Source organism: Lissotriton vulgaris, chromosome 3_1 (assembly GCF_964263255.1).
Source record: "Lissotriton vulgaris chromosome 3_1, aLisVul1.2, whole genome shotgun sequence".
In the NCBI taxonomy this organism is placed as follows: Eukaryota; Metazoa; Chordata; class Amphibia; order Caudata; family Salamandridae; genus Lissotriton; species Lissotriton vulgaris.
The window spans coordinates 1,501,996,414-1,502,020,889 of NC_141689.1; the positions used below are offsets into that span (position 1 = coordinate 1,501,996,414).

A 24,476-nucleotide genomic window follows, 5' to 3' on the forward strand; every position below is an offset into this window, starting at 1 on the left:
GCTGGTTAGAAACCTACTGGTCTCGAAGGGGAAGACCGGAGACTCCCCCCACCCTTTAGTGCCCAGTAGGGAAGTTCATTTGCCTCTCTTTTGTGCCCTTGTAGGGACACTGAACTACCTGGAATGTTGTTAGCATTGTTCATCAATGCTCCTGGAGTTTTCTTTTGTCAACCCCCAAGCGGAAACAGGGAATCACACTAGAAAGTTACCATAAATATTCTAATAGAAGCATAGGGGCTTCTATACCCGATGGTTAGATTAATACTTTTTTAAACTTCATACCTTGAAAAGTCCTTCTGTGTCTTATATGCATTTAAAATTATATTTGTTACAATTAACCTATCTCCAAGGGTTCACATATGATTGTTATCGTTTTGGTCTTGTTTTGGTCAGGTGAACGAGAACTAGCTGAAAATATGCCTGATTTGAAAAGCATATAATGTATCTATGTCATTCTGGCCTTTATGTGTTTATGATATATAAATCCATTGTTATAAACCTGTATGGAGTCCATATTTTGTGGTGTTTTCATTGTATTAATGTGTTTGTGTGTGTGTGTGTGTGGGTTGCACAAATGCTTTACACATTACCTCTAATGATAAGCCTGCCTGCTTTGCACCGTGCCCAGGCCCGGACTGGCCGTTGCGGGCACCGGGCAATCCCCCGGTCGGCTGCATGGGTGGGGGCCGGTTTTGGGCCTCAGGGGGCCGTTTTTGTTACAGGGCCGTTTTTTGCAGCATAGCTGCAAAAACGGCCCTGTAACAAAATCGGCGAAAACCGGCCCTGGCAAAGAGCTCGGTCGCTCCCCAATCCACCCCCTGGGGGGGGGGGGGGGTGTGCAGCACTGTGCAGCACGCATACAAAGTGAGAAACGCTTTCCCTGGTGTCTAGGCATGGTAGTTTGTACAGGACCTCGACCTTTCCTGTGCAAAACCTATATTAGATTCACACACACACCATAGAGCTATTGCACTAATGTGGTACCTTTAGCACGGCAGCTGTAATCCGTGCTGGCGCAAGCGAAAGGGGAGGAGAGAGACATATCTTTGAAAATAGGGCACTCTCTTTCTCCTTCCCTGTCGTGCAACGGCACGCAGCCTCGCAAGAGGCTGTGCTGCGTTGCGTTGAGATTTGGTAATTCTCCCCCTAAGTGCGCTAGGGTACAGCAGGCATCTACACCTGCTTTTTGCATCCTTGTGGCACTTTGATACGTTATAGAAGGGGCAGCAAACACTAATTCTGCCCCATCTGTAATACAGATTGAGCCAACGCACAGGTAGTTCCAGTGCAAAATCATGGGGACTTACCTCATTTGCATGGCGGCTTAAACTCCATGCTCAAAGGAACACTTTTGCTTCTGTGCCTACGTATAATAGACGCAGGCAGATAGGCAAAGGAGCTGTCAGGGGCCACACTTAACGTGTGCCTCAAACAAGTGGTGCACAGTAAGTGCGCCCCACAAGGGAGACCCTTGAAAGGAGAGAAAGTGGGTTCCCTGGACCACCCCACACATCCCCCTGCAGGTGGGTGGAGTCACTCACTACACCCGCCTGCAGGCGGGTGACAACATGGGCCCTAACGCAAAGCAGTAAAATGCGCCTCCACCCAGCCCCATATGTATAGTTAGACAGTGAATAAGGGGCAGTGAGCTCTTTATACACCTGGACCCTGCAAACACTGTGCATATTGAATTAGTGATTTCAACACTACGCCTGCACAATAAGGAAAAATATAGCCCCAAGGAACTATACACTGCTAATAAGAAAAAACAACTTGCATTGGTTCCTTAGGTTCTCATGCAATCCCTGCACAAGTCATTCAAAAATTAATGTATACATACCCAAGAGCACGCCATGGAATCACGTCCAAGCAACCAATGGATCTTTTGTGAGCTCCTTTCTTTCAGGGAAATATGAGGTCTTTGTGAGGACTTGGGCAGTAACACTAAGGGGGTCATAAGTATGGCGGGCGGACTTTGTCTGCCTGCCATACCCCCGTGAAACGGAACTAAGCGCAATGCTTGCGGTGGTCCCGCACCCACAATTAGGATGTGTCTGCCACACTGGTGGGCGCATGCCACAATGCCACTAAAGCAAGTTGTGCCTTTCAATGCACAACGTGACAGGCACCGTGCGGTGCCTGCCATGTTGTACATTGAAATGTAGAGGGTACCATAGGTACCCCCCATGTGCACCCCCCAGAATCCATGGGGGCCCACTACGGGCCCCCAATGGCAAAAATCGCCTGCCTTTTGCGAAAGGCAAAACCGCGCATATCTGCTAATATGGATGGCGTGTCTCCCAGACACCGCCACCATGTTAGCAGCTTTTCCGCCCGGTCGACTCTTCGACCGGGCAGAAAACCGGAGGACGGTCTTTCTGTCCGCCGGGGTCCCCCTCGCCATCATAATGTGGCGGGGGAACATTCATTGCGGGCGGAGGTTTTTAGCGGGCGGATCGCCATAGGGGCGATCCGTCCGGTATCCTAATGACCCCCTAACTGTCAGCGGCCTCACTGACTTGCACTCAGAGATGAACTAGTCTGTAGGAAAATGTAATAACAGGGCAGAGCTACTGAGATGCTGAGGCCAGTTCAGTCACATCCCAGGCTTTGACTTGCGCCTGACTTAATGAATTCTTCCAATTCCCTAAAAGATAGTATGTATGCAAGGCAGATTGGGATGGGACACATGATCACCCTATGCAGAGCCTGACGTGACATAAATGTTTCAGTTCTCTACTAAGAAGCTGGACTTCATGAAAGACAAGTATGGTATGGCATGTCTGACACTGGGCTGGCTTTGTCCTAGATGATGGAGCTGGCAGGCTTCCTCTTGGTCAGTTCACCTCAGCACTTGTGCAAGTGTATATAGTTTGAAGGTGGCCAATGTGAAAGCAAAAATGTATACTTGCTCATCCACATCCAAATCTACACTCTGAAGACTCCCGCCATAGCACCCAAAAACAATCTATGCATCATACAAAACATCAGCTCCCCCTGGGTAGGGCCAAGGTAAATATCAAGAGGTAGGAAGCAAACAAGCAGAAGATGAGAGGCTGAAGACTGTTTGGCTTTCCTCTCTCGCCTGCATCAATGTGCTGAGCCAGGTGACCACCATCCTCTGTCACGCATTCCTTGCACCTTGGTCCTGAGCAGCAGATATTGCTTTGTAACATAGGGAAAAGTTGCTTGAATTAGAATTCATCCTGAATGTATATCTGTAGAAATACAGTATACATCAATACCATGAAGAAAAATGGGTATAGGTAGCATAGATTTACCGTGCCTAACACCACTTATATGTACCTTGATTATATATATCTTGAAGGTACAGCTAATGCAAAGTTAATCATAGTAAAACTAGACCAGCCACAATAATATGGAAGTCAGTATATTTTTCTATTCAAGATTTTGTCATGCAACCAGTTGAAAACGTTATCAACCAGAAACTGGTATTTGAATCTATGCATCACCAGTTAAGCAAATAGTGTGATCCTCGGCAAAATAGCTTGTATCCCTTATTGGAAGTGCCTACGTGCGATTAACTTCCTAAAGGATGAACTATTTGTTAGGAAAGCATCAGGCCGAAGAGCATACCAAAAAGGAGTCATAAGCGATTGGTTTTCAATTGAATTGCTGTGCTAGGAGTTTCCCAATTCTAACGTGGTTATAAATTGGTTTTATTATATATTATAGTAAGTCAGCGACAGGAGTTAATGTGTTTTATTTTTTTCGGCTTACAAAGATGGCAAACAACAATTGAGGTCATTATATTTTTATAGGAAGTTAAAGATTTGTGTGGTAATTTTTTCAGGAGCAACATTTACTAGGACACATCTCTTGTTTATGACGGTTACAGTTATTGGAAATTCGTTGGGCAGGAGATGAAATGGAGATTCAAAGTATGATTTCCTGGAGGCATTCCTATTTTTAACTGTTTACTCGATTTAGATCATCAATACTTTATTGCGCTAAATAAAACTTTGATGAGATCACAATCTGTGGGCAATCACACATGGTTACAATTGTGGGGAGACTAATCCTGCTTTCCCGAGAAAGATACAGTTGCTGGAGACAAACTAGCAGCTGTTAGGAACAAGCACTGGCAAAGCCAATAGGTCTGGCATATAACTGAAAGTGCCTCTTCAGTCACTAATGAAGCTAGGCACTACATAAGTGCACTCTGTCACCCATCCTAGCACTCATACGTACATTCAACCACCCACTGTCTCACTCTTGTATTCACCCACTTACCCATGCGCAACAAAACAGACGACCAATATCAACACGTATATAAAAGATACATTTAAAGAACACCAGTAGAAAAGTAAACATGCTGCCACCTAAACTAGGCAGGTCAATGTTTGCAATACAAAAATAAAATTAAACATAGCAGCAGGTAGCCGTCCAGCAATGGTGTTGTATATTGGGTGTCATTGTGTTAAAGTTCCAACATATCTTCGACATTTAGAAGCAATGTGTAGGCCATCTTAGAGTGAAAAAGAAGTGAAACACTATGTGCAACACATTCCATGGCATAGCTGCCACGTGTTCAGTATGTGTATGTGTATATGTGACATTTCTATGTTTAGAGGGCTTTTATGTGTGATATTAGCATACTTCTAGTGTGACACTTTGAAAGCTATTTTGCAATAAGTTGAACATAAAATCTACTGAGATACTGTGGGTCTGATTCACAAAGCTAAACGTACACTTTTGTGTAAGTTTACGATTGTTTCCTATTCAAAAGGTATTTACGAGAAGTATCTTAATATGTGCAGAATCTCCGCACATAAAAAGATAGTTCTTTTTGTGTGCGGAGACTCCGCACTCTTAAAGATACTACTTTTAAATCCCTTTGTGAATTCCAAATAATCGTAAAGTTACAAAAAGTGTAAGTTTACCTTTGTGAATCGGGCCCAGAGTCTTCATGTTACAAGGTTCTTTGTTTTCACCAATGTCATTCTGGCAAGTGTAAATTCACTGTGGTGAATCAGGCCCTCAGTGAGTTTTGGCTTTGAATTTTGGTACTGGTGGTTCTGTTGTTTTCATTACAAAATTCAAAACTTCAATACCAGAATACAGCAGAACCCTGATTACTGGGAGGACAATTGAGTTAATGTTGCAGATTAGTATATGTTTAGGTGTAATTCCACATACTTGAGACCCTGTGTTGAGGCTCTGAATGTTAATGAAGGTAGCATAAACCCGTCTTGCCTTTTCAAAATGCGAAGCACACAGTGCTTTATTTAAGCTAGTGGTTTCTGATGCTCAGCACCAGCACTTAATCATCAACACCGGCGCTTTTCATGAGCACCAGTTAAGGACACATTCATTTACAGGGGAATTAATTGATTTACCCAGAATCACAGGATTTTGAGCCGACCCCAAGAATCGAAACTGTTTCCCCAGCTTGGAGGTCTGGCCATTACGCCACATCCTCTCCCCATTTTTATGGTTAGTAGCTGGTTCTGTTTTAGGCGGCTCGAACTGGAGAAATGGGCTGGTGCAAGCTGCCGCCAGACGAGAGCCCCGCCATTTATTTTGTTTTACAAATTAACCACTGGGTACACACCAATCTTTAGCTTTTCACAACCACACAGAGTGGGCCAACAGCAGCACTGGGGAGTTCAAAGTCACAGTATCCCATGTGTCCTCCGTACGTACTCTCTTATTAACCTGGAAAAGTCCAGACATTATAGAGCCACAACCGACAGGGAGAGGGAGAGGCAAACCAACCCCATGGGTCCTCTGCACACACAGTTAAGATATACAGGCCATCCTCAAAGAGGGTGAGGTTGGGGGCTGTGTCCTTAGAGCGAGGTTTCTCTTGCATTAATGGCAATTTCCAAATCTTGAGCCCAGTACTGCTACAAGATCTCAAATCAGGCTGAGACCTGGTGGGATAGGGGGTTGAAAGGAGAAAGATAAAAACAAAAGGAGGAGATAGGGAGACAAACTGCGGAGAGGATAGGGAAAAGAAAGGAAGAGGGAACGAAGGGGAGAAAAGAAAGTGTATTTGGAGGGCAAAGACAGCCAGTCAGATAATGAGAGGCAAACAGAGCAAGAGAAAGATTGGTGCCCGACAAAGTGAGCCTGCAATGGTGTAGAATGTAGGCAATGAGAAAGGACTCCTCCTTGCCGGTTGGATACGGAAAGATAGCCAAAACAGCAGTGCAGCTGACTCCTCAAATTCTGTGGTGCCACTGCACGTGGTGCACAAGTGACATTGTTGCTCCTTGAGACAGGGAGCTTTCAGGGGGATAGTTAGACAGGGAAAGATATGGGGGGCACATGGTTAAAATAAATTAGAAAACAGGGGAGCAGGCACAACTAGAATGAGAAAGAAAGAATGGTAAAGGCAAGAAATAATGCCAGACTGTGTGAGAGAAACAACTTGGGAAAGCATTTTCATTTAAAGTAAAAGCTTGATAAAGAAAGACAAAGCTGGTGAAATAGGAGAGGGGAATGAGGAAAGATGTGAAAGTGATGAAAAAAATAGGGTACAACAGTAAGATAACAAACTATAAAGAGAAGGGCTTGATAAAAAAGATGTGATGTCCAAAGTGGTGGATGGGAGGGGCATTTCATTTCATATGGCTTTATTCGGAACAAAAGACAATGTCCATAAAAGCACATTAAAAAACATTTGAGACAGTATCCAGAGTTAAAAACAGAACACAAAATACAGGCAAGAGGTTAATAAATAATTTAAAAGCTCATACTTTTCCTAGCATTGATTGCTTTAAGGAGAAAGGTAGCCGTAAAAAAACAGACATCCGGATGATGCAAGTTAAAAAGCAGTTTCATGGACTCGTTAACAGTCCTGACTCCAAACTTCACAAAAATGGGTTTTAAATAAACAATTCTCAAAGACCAATACATTTGACACAACAGAAGAAAGTGCATAGTGCTTTGTGATGAAGTATTATCACATGGACATGGTCCAACCGGGTGCTTATTCTGCGAAGGGAAAGCCACCAGTTTGTGGACGATCCCGATCCTTAATCTTGTTAATACAAACCGGTGTGATATTCTAGTCACTTGGGTCAGATATGGTTGGTAGCCCACAAATTCATTCAAACCATTATATGACACACAGGTGGATAGATTGCCACTATTACTAAGCCGCCTCTCAGAAAGAAGATTCAAGAAGAATTTCTTCATTTCCGATTTAGATAAATCAGAGGCCCCGCAGTTATCTAATTTAATATCCAGGCCATAAATCGCCTGGAAGCTATCTATATTATATTTAATTCGAAGAGATTTTCAAATATTTATCCATAGAGAGGCAGTGGCTCTACATAAAGATGTTTCTTCTTTAATCCAGATTGATCTCCATAACATAAGGGGTCTAAGGAGAATCAAATCGGTAAGATTTTGGATACCAAGTTCTCTATGTACTAGTTCGTTAGAGGCAGAATTAGGTAGACACAAAAGTCTTTTTAAAAAGACGTTCTCCTCCACTTGTAGGCTCCCGGCATGGGCGAAGCCTCATACCCCAGCGCCATACAGCGCGGTAGAGAGACATCTAGACTGAAATATTTTAAGCATGTCTCTGACCCGCCTATCCCCTAGTTTAGTGGCCAATGTAAACACTCCGTAGGCACTCTTCGCCATCTTGGCTCTCACATTTTTATGCTCGCTAATCCAGCTATTATTGTTAGAAAATGTGATACCAATGTACGAAAAGTTATCTATTTTTTTAACCTTATGTCCATCAATAAAATAAGAGGATGACTTTGTATTACGCCCCAGCCCATATTCCATGATGTAGGTCTTGGATTTATTAATCACAAGCTTTCTCCCTAAACTGTGAAAACCCATCTATCAGGAGTTGGAGGCCTATCGGGGTGCGAGACAATAAAACGGCGTCATCCGCGTAAAGTAATACCGGGACGCTAGCATCATTAACTTTAGGGGCATCTGCTGCAATGGTTTTTAGGACGGAATCCACTTTGTTAATAAAAAAGGTAAAGAGCAAGGGGGCAAGAACACACCCTTGTCTAATACCCCGCCCAATCCTAAACTTGGTTGTACACTCACCATGGGTACCGTATCGTACACAAGTACGTAATTTGGTGTAAAGGCGGGCTAAGAAATAAACGATATCTTCCGGTGCCCCCATTTCAATCAGCTTAGCCCAAAGAATTGCATGGTCCACCAGATCGAAAGCACTACTCAAATCTGCAAAGCAGAGATAGATAGTCCTGGACTTAGCCTGCGTATACTTTCCGAATAACAGTTCAAGGTTAAGACACTGTTCGATCGTCCCCCGCCCCTTTCTAAATCCAAATTGACATTCTGCCAGAATGCCATTGGCCTCAACCCATTCCTCCAGCCTAACCAGAAGCACCCTACTCATAACTTTTACCGAAGAATCTAGCAGGGAGATCGGGCGGTAGTTCTTCACATCACCCCGGTCTCCTTTTTTGTAAATAGGGATTATGATCGATTCTTCCCAAGTAGGAGGCACCCCATTACAAACTGCTACGTTAAAATTTTTGGCTAAAATAGGGCCCCATAGTTCTGGAACTAATTTATAAATATCAATAGGCACCCCGTCCGGGCCCTGTGCCTTCCCCCCTTTACTAGCCCTAATACTATCTAAAACTTCAGTGACAGTGATGTCCAAAGGGACGATGGGCCAACAATCCTCTTCAAGACCCCCAGCTTTGTCCGTATCAAAGATAGTAGAAAAATGAGAGACCCAAGTTTCCCTGTAAACCTTTGATGTTAGTTCGGGGACCTTCTCATCTTTAAGGAACGGACTATTCACTGTGGCCCAAAACAGGGTACAATTATTGGTTTCGGCTGCCTGGGCCAGGTTATCCCAGGCCTCCTGCTAAAGTTCCAGTTTCCTTCTATTTAAGGTAACCCTATAGCTAGCTGTAAGTTTAAAAACCAGGCTCTTATCTCTGGGTTTGGCAACCAATGCCCTTTTTAGCTCTTTTAGCGCAGAGGTACATGCTTGATCAAACCACCCCTTTTGGCGGTCTGCCTTGCGCTTAACTGAGATAGTAAGCTTGCAATCAATGGCTAAGTTAATTCGAATAAAATGCCGAATAATATCGGGAGTGGCGTCAACATCCTCGAGAATCTTAGTGATTTCAGGTAAGCAGCTATTTATACTAAGGTCAGACGTCAATTCTGCATTATCCCCTTTCCATCTAAGTCTAGTCCCATTAGGTCTATGGGGTTCGATATTATCAATAAGCCCCGTACTAGGTAAACTATTCTCTTTCCAGAGAAAGGCCTCTATAATTAAACAGTTATGGTCGCTAAGAAGGATATCAACGACTTTTGGGGACGAAATCCAGGGCACAAGGCTAGAGGAAGTACAAATAAAATCAATCACAGTGTTAGCCCCCCGACCTATAAAAGTGGGGATTGTCTCACCTTGATCATTTTTCTCATTGACCAAAATGTCCATGTCGTATGATGCTAGGAGATCATTTAGAGAATCCCCGTATTGGTTATGATGGAAATGGAGATCTCCGTCCCCAAAGCAATTGACCACCCCACATGTATTAAGGTTGGAAAGTGGGCAAACAGACGTATTAAAATCCCCAGCCAAAAGCAATTCAAAATCAACATTAGAACCTGTTGTGATTTCATCCAGGGCGCTCGCTAAAGCATTAACCACCAGGGCCCTGGAACTATCAAAGATGTTGTTATAAAAATTTATCAAAAGAATATTTCTACCCTTCTTCTGGCAGAGCCATAAAATCTGGGCGTGTGCCCCAACCAATACATGTTTTTTTACAATAAAAGGGGTCTTGACAGAGATCAAGACCAGGAGCCCGCCCTTAGCTCTTCCCGAGATGGATGCCACAGCAGGTAATTGGTAAGAAACAAAACCATTATAACCTTTAAAATCTTTACACCACGTTTCCTGGAAACAGATGATATCGAAAAGTGTCAGAAAATCTGACCACCCCAAACAGTCAGATTTGGACATTAAACCCGCGATGTTCCAACTAGCGATATGGCAACTAGAATATCCAGTTCCTACAATAATATGTTGGCCACCCTGTAAATTGGTTATGGATGGGTTTATAATGCTTACACAATCCTCTTCCGGCAAGACCTCGTTACGTTCCCCCGCTTCACCCTCCATACTGGCTATCATACACTCTGCATTGAGCAGGATTTTTTCGTGTACAGACCCCGAGGTCGTTACTATGGGTTCTACTCCTAGAAAGACAGAATCCTCACAGGCTAGGCAGGGCGCCAAACCAGAATCAAGTCAATCATTAGAGTCCAACCCACTTAAACATTCAAAACGATTGAACGTAGCCACCTGAGACCCACTCGGCATATTAAACATACTGGGACCTTTCGCTCTGCCCCACCCTTGATCATTATTGGGCTGGCCAGTGTGGTGTCTATAAAAATAGGCCAGGGGTCGGAGGGAAATACCCTGGTCGTTAGGGGGGCGAGAGATGGCTCTAATCAAAGCAGTGGAAGTAAGTCGGGGACTATTAAAATTAACAATAACACAATCACCCAAAATATTCTTGTGTGAAGTACCTATCCAGTTGGTTCTGGTGGTTACCAGGATCTGGTCTGCCATGGCGACTGGAAAATCACATTCTCTGTTAAGCCAGGCCACGGTTTTGTTTTTTTACGTTTCATGTGTTTCATAGAAACCTTCGGGGCACTCCTCCCTTACTGGGGGGACATTGGTCAGGACTGCCCCATATGGTGCGCAGTCAGGTGGTAGGTTAGGCTGTGAATAGCCATACCGCTTTTTCTTAGCTACAATAGTTCTCGGTGGATTCTCTGTGGTCAAAGTTGAGGGTATAGTTGGGGGCACGGGGTTAGAAACCGCTACTGTATCGGTGCTTGGACCCCCATTAGGCGGCTTCAAGGGCTCACAGGTACTACCCTGAGCCGTTTCTACAGATACCATACAATTATTGAAACCAGGGTGGGTTTGCACAAGACCTCCTAGCCGTTTCAATTCCCCAGAAACAATATCAAGTTTGTCAAGTAGGGGTTGTATAATTTTGACAAACCTGTCATCAATAATACCGACCAACATGTCTAGCTGCTCAGGAGCTAATTTCAAATAGGAATTATTTGAAGCAGTGTCAGAGTCATTGATAGACCCTTTGGGAGTTATTCCGATGTTTTTTTTACTTTTACGATTGCCCCCCCGTTTAGACAAGACAGGCCTGCTAGCATTTCTCCCAGACCTTAGGACCCTCTGCATTTTTGGGGCTGGTGAACATGATACCACAGAGTCATTAAGGGTCTCATTCACCGCCGGGGTGGACTCTAAATCAAGGGATGCAGGGTTGGGAGGGGCAAAGCAGAGAAACGGGAAGGAGACAGCGAGAGGTGGAAAGACATAAGGAATGCCAGACAGAAAAAAGAATCACCGGGCGAGTGGTGGAAGAAGTCCAGGTTGAGTGGTACTAGCAGCCTTGCCCTTGGTTAAGTCAGGCCTTAGGCCATCTGTAAGCACATTCTTAGCCAATGTGTAGCAGATCTTAATACACTGGAGAAGTGTGGCTCACTGGTTAGAGCGGCAGTCTCTGAAGCAGATATCAGGCCCGGGACCAGAGTTCAAGTCCCGACGCGGCAGGTTCTTGGGCTCAATGTCCGCGGACTCGATAATTCCTGCCTAACCGCCTACTCTAATCATGGGTCCCACGCTGCAACTCTGGGCAATAGCTTGCTTAATCTCCACAACGGCCCCAACAACACTGGGATGCCTGGCTTCACCTTGGGGGTGCCCAGGATGGGCATCTCACAGGGAGAGCCAGGAAGGGTTCCACAGCGTTATACAGCGCCGGGATGCCCCGTTGCTGGGGCAGCTGTGCGCTTTACAAGTATACTACATTTACATTTACATTTACTATACATTGAGATATGGTCCATTTCTGCACCACCTTGCCCTCATCTTCCCACAAAGAGCTAATCATGTACTCCATGTTCTTTGGAATGATCAATGTAATATCAGAGTACTCTCTTGGAGTCCAAACAACGGAGTCTCTCTTCTTCTTTGGAGAGATGAAGTGGATCAAAGAACGTTGAGGGGAAGATGGGTTGTCAAACATGAAAAGGCATTACTCCCCTTGGTAGGAATTCAGCTAAAGTCCTTAACACCAGTTTGTTTGGAAAAAAGGAAGTATAGGGAGGTTGGACTGAAAGGACCTCAAGTTCACTCCCAGGGCATGTGGATGTTATTGCACCAGGAAAACCATTTTCGGAGTGAGTAGGCACAATTGACAACTGAGCTGTGGTTTCAGATTTAAGTCCTGCTGTGGAATGATGAAGGGCTTAAGTGGAAATATATACTGTAAATCTTTTAGGAAACGCATCACAACCAATGATTTTAGCAAGGATGGTTGCAAACATAAAAAAGCTGAAAGGGCCGACCTGCATCCTTTCAGTGGCAGCTCCTCCGCTAAGGCGGAGGAGCATGGCCCCACTACTTTTTTGCAGTGAAACACAGAGGAAATACAATGATAATAACTTGTGTTATTATCATTTATTTTCTCCTACTTTCATCCACAGCTTTATGTGAGGGGGCTGGGGTAGGGGAGGAGTGGTAGCATCGGACCGCCCAAAACAGTCTTGCACACTTCGCATGTTCTCCATGCAGGCTGCATTACAGCCTATGTGGAGAACATGCTCAGGCTTCCAGTCAGCACCTGAGTGTCAAAACACAGTGCTCAGACCAATCACAACGCTGCTCAGGCAGCGTTGTAATTGGCTCACTGGGTGTGCTTCCTGTGGCCTAGCGAAGGAAGGATACGGACGAGAGACGCAGCGAGGGAATCGGCAAAAAGGGACGTTTAAAAAAAATTCATATCCCCCTTCCTCCCGTCCTTCCCCACTCCCACTCCCGCCCCCATATCTCCGATCCGTGCCAGCCGCCCCTGTATCCTTTAACTATGCCCAGAGCAAGTCCTTAATGAACCAAAAACAAAGCAAACCACACCGTATCCAACAGTTTTGTCTGCAACTCGTCCAACTGGCAGATACTTTACCAAGCCACAAATTGTCCCAGTGACTTACATACACAGATTTTGTTGAAGGACGCATGGCTGACAATAGCATCTCAGGAAGAAGATTACAGGGGGTCAACTGTCCCCACTCAATTTCCATGCATGGAGGTGCAGATTTCACAGGCTTGGGTGCAAGACCCTTCCTTGGTGCTGCACCAGCAGATCTTCCTAAAGTGATAGCCTAATTGGAGGATGAATGCTCAGAGCACAGAAGTTCCAAGTACCCCACTCTTCTGGCCTCATCAAGAGCCACTAGAATTACTTGGGATTGGTTGCTCTCAAGAACTCGCAGTAGAAAAGGTAGTGTCAGAAAGGCACACAGGAGTACCTGTGCTCCACTTAGAGAGATCCTTCTTGGAAGCTCCAGATTACAAAAGTGAAGACATTGCACATTTCATGGCAGTGGTACAATGATCAAGCCAAGCTTCTCCACATTATCGGAAGATCCCCTGTGCTACCTCAGGGTGTAACTGCCATTCAAGATCCACTATGTGCCACCTGCTGAGTTTGTCTTCTCTGGTGTCTAAAGATTCTGCCATATTGTGTAACACCAACACAATCCTCTAGCGATGCACCCAGCTCCTGAGGCTTAGAGCCTTCTAGCCTAGGATCCCAGGCCCATATCTGCCCTGCTTAATGTAGTACCACATGGTGATGTCTGTGAGCACCTGTACAAGCTGCCACTTGATGGAAGACAGAAAGGCCTTTAACACCAAACACATTTCTCATAACTCCAACAAATTACTCAACCTCTCCCAGATGACCTCCCCAAACCAGTAGTGACGCATTTGTCCGCTTATTCGATCGCTCCCAGGCTGTTCGCCCATATTCCTTCTCAGCCACCCCTGAGAAACTAACCTGTGGGGTTCCACAAGGGTCGGCCTTATCACCACTTTTATTCAACCTATATATGCAACCCCTGATTCAATCCCTACACAACTATCCTGTCACCATTTTCAATTACGCTGATGACATTCAAATGGTCTTTAATCTTAACTCCACACCCACATCCATCGCTGATTTTCAGTCTACTATGACCTTTATTGGTGAATGGATGTGCCAAAGCCAATTGAAATTGAATCCCAACAAAACGGAGCTGGTTCTAACAGGAGGCTCCCTTAATCCCTGGAACCCCAATTTTTGGCCACCATCCTGGGGCTCCGCTCCTTCCCCTTCTTATTCTGTGAAGAGTTTAGGGGTCACCATCAGCAAAGATCTTTCTTTCGCACCCCAGATCAAGGCAGTTACTTCGTCATGTTTCTTCCAACTACGACGAATTCGAAAAATTTCCAGGTTTCTGACCACTGAGGCCCTTGTACTGGTCATTATGGCATTGGTCATCTCCCGCCTTGATTATGCCAACGTTCTTTATGTTGGCATTCCAGCATACCAACTTCGCCAATTACAACTGGTGCAGAATCAAGCGGCGAGACTTGTTTTTCGTCAACCTAGACATCAGCACGTCTCCCCCATATTGAAAAAGCTTCATTGGCTGCCAGTGGCGAAACGTGGTATTTTCAAACTTGGCTGCACCGTCTTCAAATCTTTGACTGGCCATGGCCCTGCCTTTGTAACATCTAGGATCCATCGCTACGTCCCCTCCCGTAACCTGCGCTCCTTGCACCACAATCTTCTTTCTGTCCCTTCCTTTAAGCGGAAGAAACACGACGGCCTTGTGTTCTTTTTTCTTGCACCCATAACTTGGATTTCCCTGTTCCGACAAGCATATGATGACTGAATACCGGCTCCCTGTCTCCACCTGAGCTTATCTGTTCCATAGCACCATGAAACCAGTGGTGTCCGAGCGCTCTACAAATAATTTTTATATTACATTACATGGACAACTCTGGGTGGACAAGGAGAGGGGTCTGCATTGGGTCCAATTGTGGTCAAGCTGCCACCATTGCAGGTCTTTTGCAGTCTCCTCCGACACCTGGATGTGGAATCTGACAGGTTCCCTTGGTTATGGGTCCACCGAGACTTCACTTTCCACTGCAAAGCTCAAATGTGCCATCTGGCATGGTCGGCAAGCAGGATGCAAGAGGCTAGTAGGCCAAGAAGTCTTAGAGCCATCCTCTCTGAGAATCAGGATAAAGGCTTAAACATCTGGATCATAGCCTGAATGGTCTGGACTCGTGGATCCAGGGGAAAGGCTTACCACACCATATCCAGGATGGATCAGATGAAGGTGAGCCTCCACGGAGGAGTCAGTAATGACCGCAGCAGGTTGATGAAGAACCCCAGTGATGTTAAGAGGGTCGCAATAGACTAGAGGTGGTCAAGGACTATCTCTGGTGATCCCACCTTCAACAATCAATCCTCGGGGTAGAGGTAGACTGGTACCCCTGAACGCTGAAGATGGGCAGCGTCCACCACCATCAAATTTGTGAACACCTGTGGAGCACTGGTGAGGCTGAAAGGGAATACAGCAAACTGAAAGTGTTTGTGGCCAACCTTGAAATGCAGGTAGTGTCTGTGGACCAGCAGGACGGGGAAGAGAAATCACTCATCCTGCATGCCCAATGTCACCATCCAGTTGTTGAGATCCAGGACAAAGGGAATCTGGGCCAGGGTGAGCATTTCAACATTTTCCTTGTGAAGGTAGGTGTTTGGAGGGTGAAGACCTAGGATAGGACAAATGCCTCTGTCGTTCTATGGCACAAGGAAGGAGCATGATAACATCCTGTCCCTACCTACAAGGCTGGTATCCTCTCTATGGCTCGTTTGGCCAAAAGAGTCTGTACTTCTTGGCATATGGTCATATGGTCTTGAAAGAAGTTGTCTGATGACAGGTGCAGTGGGTCAAAAAGGAATGGCCTGGCTTACCCCATAGAACAAGTTGCAGGATCTTTGTTGAATGTAATGTGTTGTCACCCTTGCATGAAATGGTTGATCCTGCCTCTTACCAGTAAAGGTGCACTTAAGGGTCTTGAAAATTGTAGCTGGAGTGGTAGAGATTGGGATAAGCACTTTCTCAAACAGGAGGGAGCCGTCAAAAGGCACGTTCATCAAAGACACCTCTTCATCTCTGGAGAAGATAGTGAGCTTCCTCAAGGTAAGGCACCGAAACAATTTGTGGTGTTCATGTCCAAAGTAATGACAACTTTCGCTGCATACCGACCATCTTCAATGGTTTGGGTTAAGGCAGCCCGAAAGTCTTTAGGGACGGCAGGTAAAATCTCACCCACCATGTCCCATAGTGCATGGGTGCCACAACCGAGTAAACAGCTTGCGTTCACCATCTTCAGAGTGAGGCTGGCTGAGGAGAACATATTCTTGCCAAATATATCTACCCTTTTTGACTCCCTACCAGTGGGGAGTGGGTGAAAGGCTTTGGGGTTCACTCAACTGGTGGATGCATGTTCCACCAACTTTTCACGGTATCAATGCTGTGTTAAAAAGTCTGGTTCTCCTGAAGTTGGTCTGTGGCAATCGGTGGTCTATCAGTTGACTGGTGGTAGAGAACATGGTTTAGCTCAAGTGTCTAGCAGTGTGTCAGTAAGGGCTTCATTGATGGGCAAAAGAGGTTTAGTCGGTGGCAGGCCAGGCTGTAGGACCTTTGTCAATATATTTGTATTTACCTCCAAAGTGTAGAGGTGAAGGTCAAGAACCTCAACCGCCCTCCTGATAACTGTAGCACTAGAAGTTCTTTGCTCTGTTGCTGGCCTGTGATAGAAAGCAACCCTGTATCGGGTGAGGTATCCATCACATTGACAACCTGTGGCCCATGTACCAATTGTCATTATAAGATGAGGGAAACTCTTCCCAATCTCCATTATTATCATCTTCATAAGGCTGGCGGCTCAGGTCAGAGTCAGAGGCAAAAAGGTGGTACAATGTCAATGCATGGCTACATGGTAGTGGGTTAGTGTCTCACTCAGATTTATTATGAAAAGGATGTGGCACATCAAAATCGTGATGTGGGCTTTGTCAACATCTTGATATTGCCAGCTCAGAGTCAAAGACCATGATGGGTTGTGGGTCTCCTTCTAGCGCGGGTGAAATAGATGCCAGCATCAACACTGGAGGGAGTGCTGTGGATTTCGGCACCAGTCTTGATACCAGAAGCAACCTGAAATAGGTTCAAGGGGCCAAGATAGCATAGATGGAAAACCTGCCAGTGCTAACCAGACTGGGAATCTATCCAGATCCTTGGGGTCCAAAGGTACACCAGAGGGAGCCAAAAAAACTGCCTCAGCTTGCGGCATGGACTCTTGAAATGCTTCGACCTACTGCGGCATCACCAATGGACCTAGAAACTCTAGATGCCTCTGGACTAGGGATGGAATCGGCTCATGATAGGAATGGGAGCAAGACCTGGAGACACAATGATGCCCTTGTGCATTCTCTGGAGAACAATAGTGGTGGGAAGCAGTGGTGTAACAAAACTTGAGGGGCCACCCTGCAAAGTACATGGAGCTTCCCCCTATTCTCAGGGTCAGTCAAGAGTTCTCAGGCCAGCAACCTTCCATACTGCAGGGGGTGCGGGCTTCTGTTACACCACTATTACCAATATAGCCTTTATAAGTAACCTTGGATGGTGGAATTAATAGTTGGGCTTAGTTTGCTGGCAGTCCATCATAGCTGGTAGTCTATCCACTACAGGGTCCCTGCCATCAGTACGCTGAGGACGTTTGCCCTATTTTAGGTGGGTCCTGACTCCTGTCATGATATACAACATCGGGCCCACAAATCATTCAGTTTTGCCAAAAGAGCAACCACTGCTCCTTCTCTTTCACACCTCCTTTCTCCCTCTTGCTTCCTATCTCTTCCTTTTCATTATTTCTGAGCATCCTATCTTTTTGTCATTCTCATCCCAACCTTTTTTTTCTATTCTTTGTTACTTTTATCTCCAACTTTTTCTCTTCCATCACGTCGAAATCATTCCACTATGCTTTCCCTATCTCCTGTGCAGTATTTCTCTCCCTTTCTCTGCTCTTTTTATGCTATCTGATTTGTATTTCCTTTGTCCATGTTCTCACCCTCTCCATTCCCTACCTCTCTTTTCCTCTTTTATACCCCACCCTCTCTTCCTTATCAACTATCCAGCTGACCTTGTCCTTATAGCACATCGTGATTTCTTTCCTGCATATTATTTCTCACTGTGTTCATTGATTAGCGCTTCCAGTGTATTCTTATCTATCACTATACTCTTCATCAATCCTGTACAGACCTGGAGCCTGGATCATTTATCTTGAGTTCTTATTGCCCTTCTTCTTCTGCATACTCTCCCAGAACCCCTAGCCTCAAAGGTTGTATTTATTTACTCCAGAGTCTTCACTGGTGTCTCTAGAGAGGCCAGATGGTGCCAGTTCCCCAGTGTTATTTGTCCTGGCTCCCGTAGTGCCTACCACCACAGCTGCTCAATGTATTGGGTGACAATGGGAGACGTCCATTACAATGCAGGCATTACATCGTAATGCCTTTACAACGCAACTTTTACAACAAAACTACCATTAGATTGCATGCTATTACAACGCATGTGCCTTTACTATGTAAACCTTTACAACGCATGCCATTACAATGCATTGTTAGGTAAATAGTTGAGTTGTTAATATTTTGTTTGATGTTTTTTAAATTGGTAATTTTTAATAAATTGTAGCTTGTTGATTTGGGTGGGGATGTTTATTTTTAATACTCAGTTAAAATTTTTGTAATTATTTAAAAATGATTTTATTTAAACTTAACTTTAGAGTATTTTTAAATGAATATTAATACTCAGGTAATTTAAAAAAAGTAAAATGTTTATTTGGGTGGGGGTGTTTATTAATACGCAGATATTAATTTTATTAGTAGAGTTTTTATGTTGAATGTTTTAAAAAATACTTTAAAAAGTAATTTAATTTAATTTGAATAAAACATTGTGAGACAATAATAAGTATTAATTAGAACATTTTGGGTGATATATAGTATTAAAATCCTTTTTATTTAAACAATTAATACTCCGGTATTTTTTAAACATAAAATACACAGGTTTAATAGAATGATATAAAATTGGTATTTATATTTAAAAAAATAAAAGTACAAATCGAGTGAGATGGGATGCTAGGAAAATAGGAGTTTTGGGAGGGGAATTAATTATTAATACTCCGGAATAATTGTTATAAAATAGTTTTTTTAAATATTATTTATCTAATTTATTGTTATAATTCATAAAAAATATAACAATATTTTAACATTAATATAAGAAATACATATTCATAATAAAAGAAAGGTTTTGGGGAGAAGGGATCAGAACAAAAAGTAATATTTTTAAAAAATGTATTTCGAAAATGTTATGAATTAAAATATTCAATACCACAATTTAAACATCACAATATAATGTATCAAAAATAAACAAACATGTTTTAATAACATTTAAAAAAAAGCATAGCAATAAAAAGCAAAACATTTGAAAACAACTTTATTATTAATAATATTTAAAGAAATATTTTTAGAATTTACAAAGAACAGTAACATATATTTTTTTATGTCTTTGTAGGTTTTCCCACAGTTTAACATTGAAATCAATGGAGAAAATTGTCCTTTTTTTGCTTTGACAGAAAGACATGACGTTGCCGCGTATACATAACTTTCGTCATTACGAGGATCTTTGCACTACGGATCAGATGCAAGGGAGAGCTCTATCAGGGTAAGGGGAATTTTAATTATTAAAATGAAAACAACAGTTGTAATGCTTATTGTAAGGAGAGAGGAGGGAGGTAGTTAGAAATAGTAAATGTGTTTTGTGCACATTTTGTTTGTTAACTTAAAAATTCATTCCATAACAGGTTGAAATAGTAGGCCCATGTTAGGGTTCATTCTTTCGTAACACTTTTTGTTTAATAAAATGTATTAAATGATAAAGATTAAAAATATTATTAAACCAAGGTGTAATGAAAGTAATTGATTATTTATTTTTTGGGGAAGCGACAGCTTATTTTTTGAAGAAAGTTAATGCATTGTCGCGTTTATAGGGATTGGTTAATGGATCTTTCAAAAAGGGCACAATTAGGGGTCCCTTATTTGGTTACGGAGGAATGGGAGTTACCTCTCAAACCACCTAAACAAGACATAGTGGACTATGTACTTGGTCTCCACTCCAGGATGGCTGAGTATGTGAAGAAGGCATCCAAAAACCTTGAGGCTAGCCAGGAATCACAAAAAGTGTGGCATGACTAAAAGGCTGTTTTGACTGTGTATCAGCCAGGACATAAGGTATGGGTGCTAGTGCCTGTGGCCCCAGCAGCTCTCTAAAACAAGTGGAGTGGGCCCATGCCATTCTTGAGCAGAAGGGAGAGGTTACCTACCTGATGGACCTTGGAACTCCCAGGAGCCCCCATAGGGTGCTCCATGTGAACAGGCTCAAGCCATATGTAGACAGGGCAGACATAGGCTTGCTCATGGCTACTGATTAGGGACAGAAGGAAGAGAGTGTCCCACGCCCTGACCTCTTCTCACAGAACCCTGATGATGGTTCAGTGGATGGTGTAGCCTTGGCAAGCAGCCTCACTGAACAGCAACAGACTGGTTGCAGGAAGGTCCTCAATTAGTATAGACACATGTTCTCACTAACTCCTAGTTAGACTACCTGGTATATACATGAGGTAGACACAGGCGACAGTCTGCCTGTTAAAAATAAGATTTACAGGCACCCTGACCATGTCAGGGACTGTATCAGGATGGATGTTCAGAAAGTGTTGGAACTGGGAGTGATTGAGCCCTCAGATATCCCTTGGGTTAGTCCAGTAGTCTTGGTACCAATACCTCACACCCAGGGTGGTAAGAGAAAGAAGAGGTTCTGTGTTGACTTCATGGGACTCAATGCCGTCACTAGGAATAATGCTCATCCAATTCCAAGGGCAGATGAACTTATTGACACTTTGACCTTTGCCAAATTCCTAAGTGCATTTGACCTGACAGCTGGTTACTAGCGAATCAGATTAGCTGAGGATGCTAAACCAAAAACAGCATTCGCAACCCCTAGTGGGCATTATCAATTTGTGGTGATGCCTTTTGATTTGAAGAATGCACCTGCCACATTTCAAAGGCTGGTAAATAAAGTTCTCACAGGCTTTGAAGCCTATAGTGCAGCTTATCTGGATGATATTGCTGTGTTTGGCTCCACCTGGGAGGATCACCTGTTCCACCTGAGAAATGTTCTGGAGGCCCTGCAAAAGACAGGTCTCACTATCAAGGCCACCACGTGCCAGATAGGGCAGAGTAAGGTTGTGTACTTGGGCCACCTTGTGGGTAGAGGCCAGGTTCAACCATTGCAGAGCAAAATCCAGACCATCATGGACTGCGTTGCTCTAACTACCCAGACTCAGGTCAGAGTTTTCTTGGACCTGGCTGGGTACTACAGGAGGTTTGTTAAGAGTTATGGATCTATAGTGACCCCCTTAAATGATCTTATCTCTAAAAGAATGCTTAAGAAATTTCAGTGGTCAGTTAGCTGTCAAAAGGCATTTGATGAACTGAAGCAGGCCATGTACACCGCTCTCATTCTGCAAAGTCCTGATTATTCCAAACAATCCATTGTTCAAACAGATGCATCTGAATTGGGGTAGGGGCTGTGTTTTCACAATTGAATTAAGAGGCTCAGGATCAGCCAGTAGCTTTCATAAGCAGAAGGCTTACTCCCAGAGAGAAACGTTGGTCAGCTATTGAGAGGGAAGCCTTTGCTGTGGTTTGGGCTCTTAAGAAGCAGAGGCCATACCTGTTTTGGCACACACTTCATTGTTCAGACAGACCATAAGCCCTTCTTATGGCTAAAACAGATGAAGGGTGAAAACCCCAAACTCTTGAGGTGGTCCATTTTCCTACAGGGGATGGACTATACAGTGGAACACAGAACTGGGAGTAACCATGCCAAAGCAGATGGAATCTCCAGATATTTTGACTTAGAACATTAAGACTCCACTGGTCAAGGTTAATTTAATGTCTTTGAGTTGGGGCATTGTGTAGGAAAGTAGTATCTGTTTCTTGTGGTTACCCCCCACAGACTCAACGTAATCTCCTACACATATGACATTCAATTGATCCTTTCGTTCACTGAGGACCCCTCTCATGCCAAACGTAACTCCTGCAATGCCATTACCAACGTAGGCATATGGATGAGAGACAACTGCCTCCAGCTCAACTCCAAACAAACAGAAGTTCTGATCTACAGACCTTCTGGTGGTCTGCAGAACTCAGACCTACACCCACATCAACCAACCATGCATGCAACCTCGTCATCATCCTCTACAGACCACTGCCCATGAAACAACAAGTCAATGCATTTGCTCCCTCCTGCTTCCACACACTCAACAGAATCTTCAGATGGATTCCAACCAACACCAGAAAGACTGTCATGCAGCCTATCATCACCAGCAGCCTCAACTACGGCAACACCCTCTATGATGCTGGCATCTCCACCCAGCTTCTCAGAAGACTCCAGACCATACAGAATATTGCAGCAAGATTCATCCCGGACATCCCCAAACATACCCACATTGCTCCTGAGAGACCTCCACTGGCTCCGCATCCAGTAGTGATGCCAGTTCAAGATCCTCACGCACGCCTACAAAGCCCTCCACACTACCCTCCACACTCTAGAACCTGCCTACATCAGCCACCAACTGAACTTCTACCATCTCTCTAGACACATGCGCTCCTCTTCACTCACCCTTTCACAGACTGCCTGCATCCGTCGCAGCCACAATGATGGCCGCTCCTTCTCCTACATTGCTGCATTGCTGCCAAGACCTGGAATGACCTTCCCCTCTAGCTATGTACAGCCTCGTTAATGGAAGACTTCAGAAAGAGACTCAAGACCTGGCTCTTCGAGGGAGACACAGCGCCCAGATACCTTCTAAGGGTGATAGTGTTATGCTTTACAAATGCTGATTGATTGCGCCAAAACAGGCATGTTTGCACCGTGGTGCAAGGGTGCCTGCCTTGTAGGCAGGATTGTTTTTGTGCAGTAAGTGGTACCTTCCTGTGCAGAAATAGTCCTCAGAGGCATTTTATATTTTCTATGGGTGCCGCAGAATGCAGCACACTAAAAAAAGAAGAAAGAGCAAAGCGAAAATAAATATTTCTTCTTGCAGCACTTCTGGGGGTAAAGCATGAAATTCTGACTCCTTCCTAGGTCTAACAGTATTGGTAAATCTAGAATGCATAAGAATACATGGGTGGATGCGTGGGATCACCCACACTCCACCCACGTAATGCCCCCGCCATGCAGTGTAATGCAAGGCAGCAACTTACGCTGCTTTGATATACACCAGATTCAACAAGTCACGCAGGGTAGCCTTACGTGGCTTGGTAAATCTAAATCTAAGGTTTGCATCACCTTGTGTGGTGCAATGGCGGTGCAATGGTAGTGCAAAACATTGATAAATTTGGCCCATAATATCTAGCATGTCTCCAGGCAAACAGGCATACAAATATGTGAGGAGGCACTGGGATGCACTATAAGTAAGTGCAGTCAGGAAGAGCAGTCTGGGACCCCACTCATCTGGGACCTGGTTCCACTGCATTGCCTCCTAAAAGATGAAAAACAGACCTGCTGCTTTAAACAGTTGGTCTGCCAATCACTAATCTTCCTCAGGCCAGGAGAAAGTTCGCTGCTGTCCTAGGGTCAGCACATTAACTTTAATAGGGCACAATGGCGAGGTCTGCACCCTGCACACCCATTTAAAGGTGTGCCTATGGCAGTGTACCCCATTTATAAAACAGTCCCAGATGATCTTGCATTAATTAGAGTTGGTTCCTCAGAAAGAAAATCTGTACTGTCCCTTTTCAAATCTTTCAAAGAATCTTGAGAGATGCCTGTTCACAAATGAATCTTACAAATGCTTCCCAAGTCCTTTTCTGTTTACCTGTTTAGTAGGAACATCATATTGGCCTGGCCCTGGAGCGATCACTAGCTGCTGGGCATCAAATGCAAAATCTCGGTTTGTCAAAGAAAGGAAAGGGGCGTAGCCACCTAGAAAAAAAAATAAACATAACTGAACAACACAATAGATACCACAATGTATAGACAATTGATTGATTGATTGTTTTTAGTAACAGTATGATGGCATGCCAATAAGGGAATGCAAACATCTCATATACATACACATCATAACCTAAAAAAATTCAGCATACTGCTTAAAAAATAACTCCACTCGTCCTAAAAACATAGGGGCCCATTAGGATGGCGGGCAGTTTGCCCCCGCTGGCCCGGCAGTAGTCTCCGCCGGCCGGCGGGGGCGAACCGCCCGCCATTCACACCAGAAAGACCCCCGCCATATTAGGATGGCTGGGGTGTCTGCAGCGGACGTAAAGACCGTCCTCCTCTTTCGAGTCGACCGGGCGGAAAACATGTTAAATATGGTGGCCATGTCTGCAAGACACCGCCTTCCATATTACGATGTTTGCAGAGATCAGCCTTTCCATGGCGGCGTTGCCGCCATGGAAAGGCATGCAGTCTTTGCTTTTGGGGGC

At 44.3% G+C, this 24,476-nt stretch overlaps 1 protein-coding gene across 1 annotated transcript in view; it reads right to left on the reverse strand.

Moving 5' to 3' along the window:
* Positions 1-24,476, reverse strand: part of STPG2 (sperm tail PG-rich repeat containing 2) — a 2,754,965-nt gene that overhangs the window by 2,541,013 nt on the left and 189,476 nt on the right. The window contains exon 2 of the mRNA XM_086961953.1: positions 23,870-23,976. Within this exon, the coding sequence (XP_086818079.1) occupies positions 23,870-23,976 (107 nt within the window). The remainder of the gene's footprint in view (positions 1-23,869; positions 23,977-24,476) is intronic.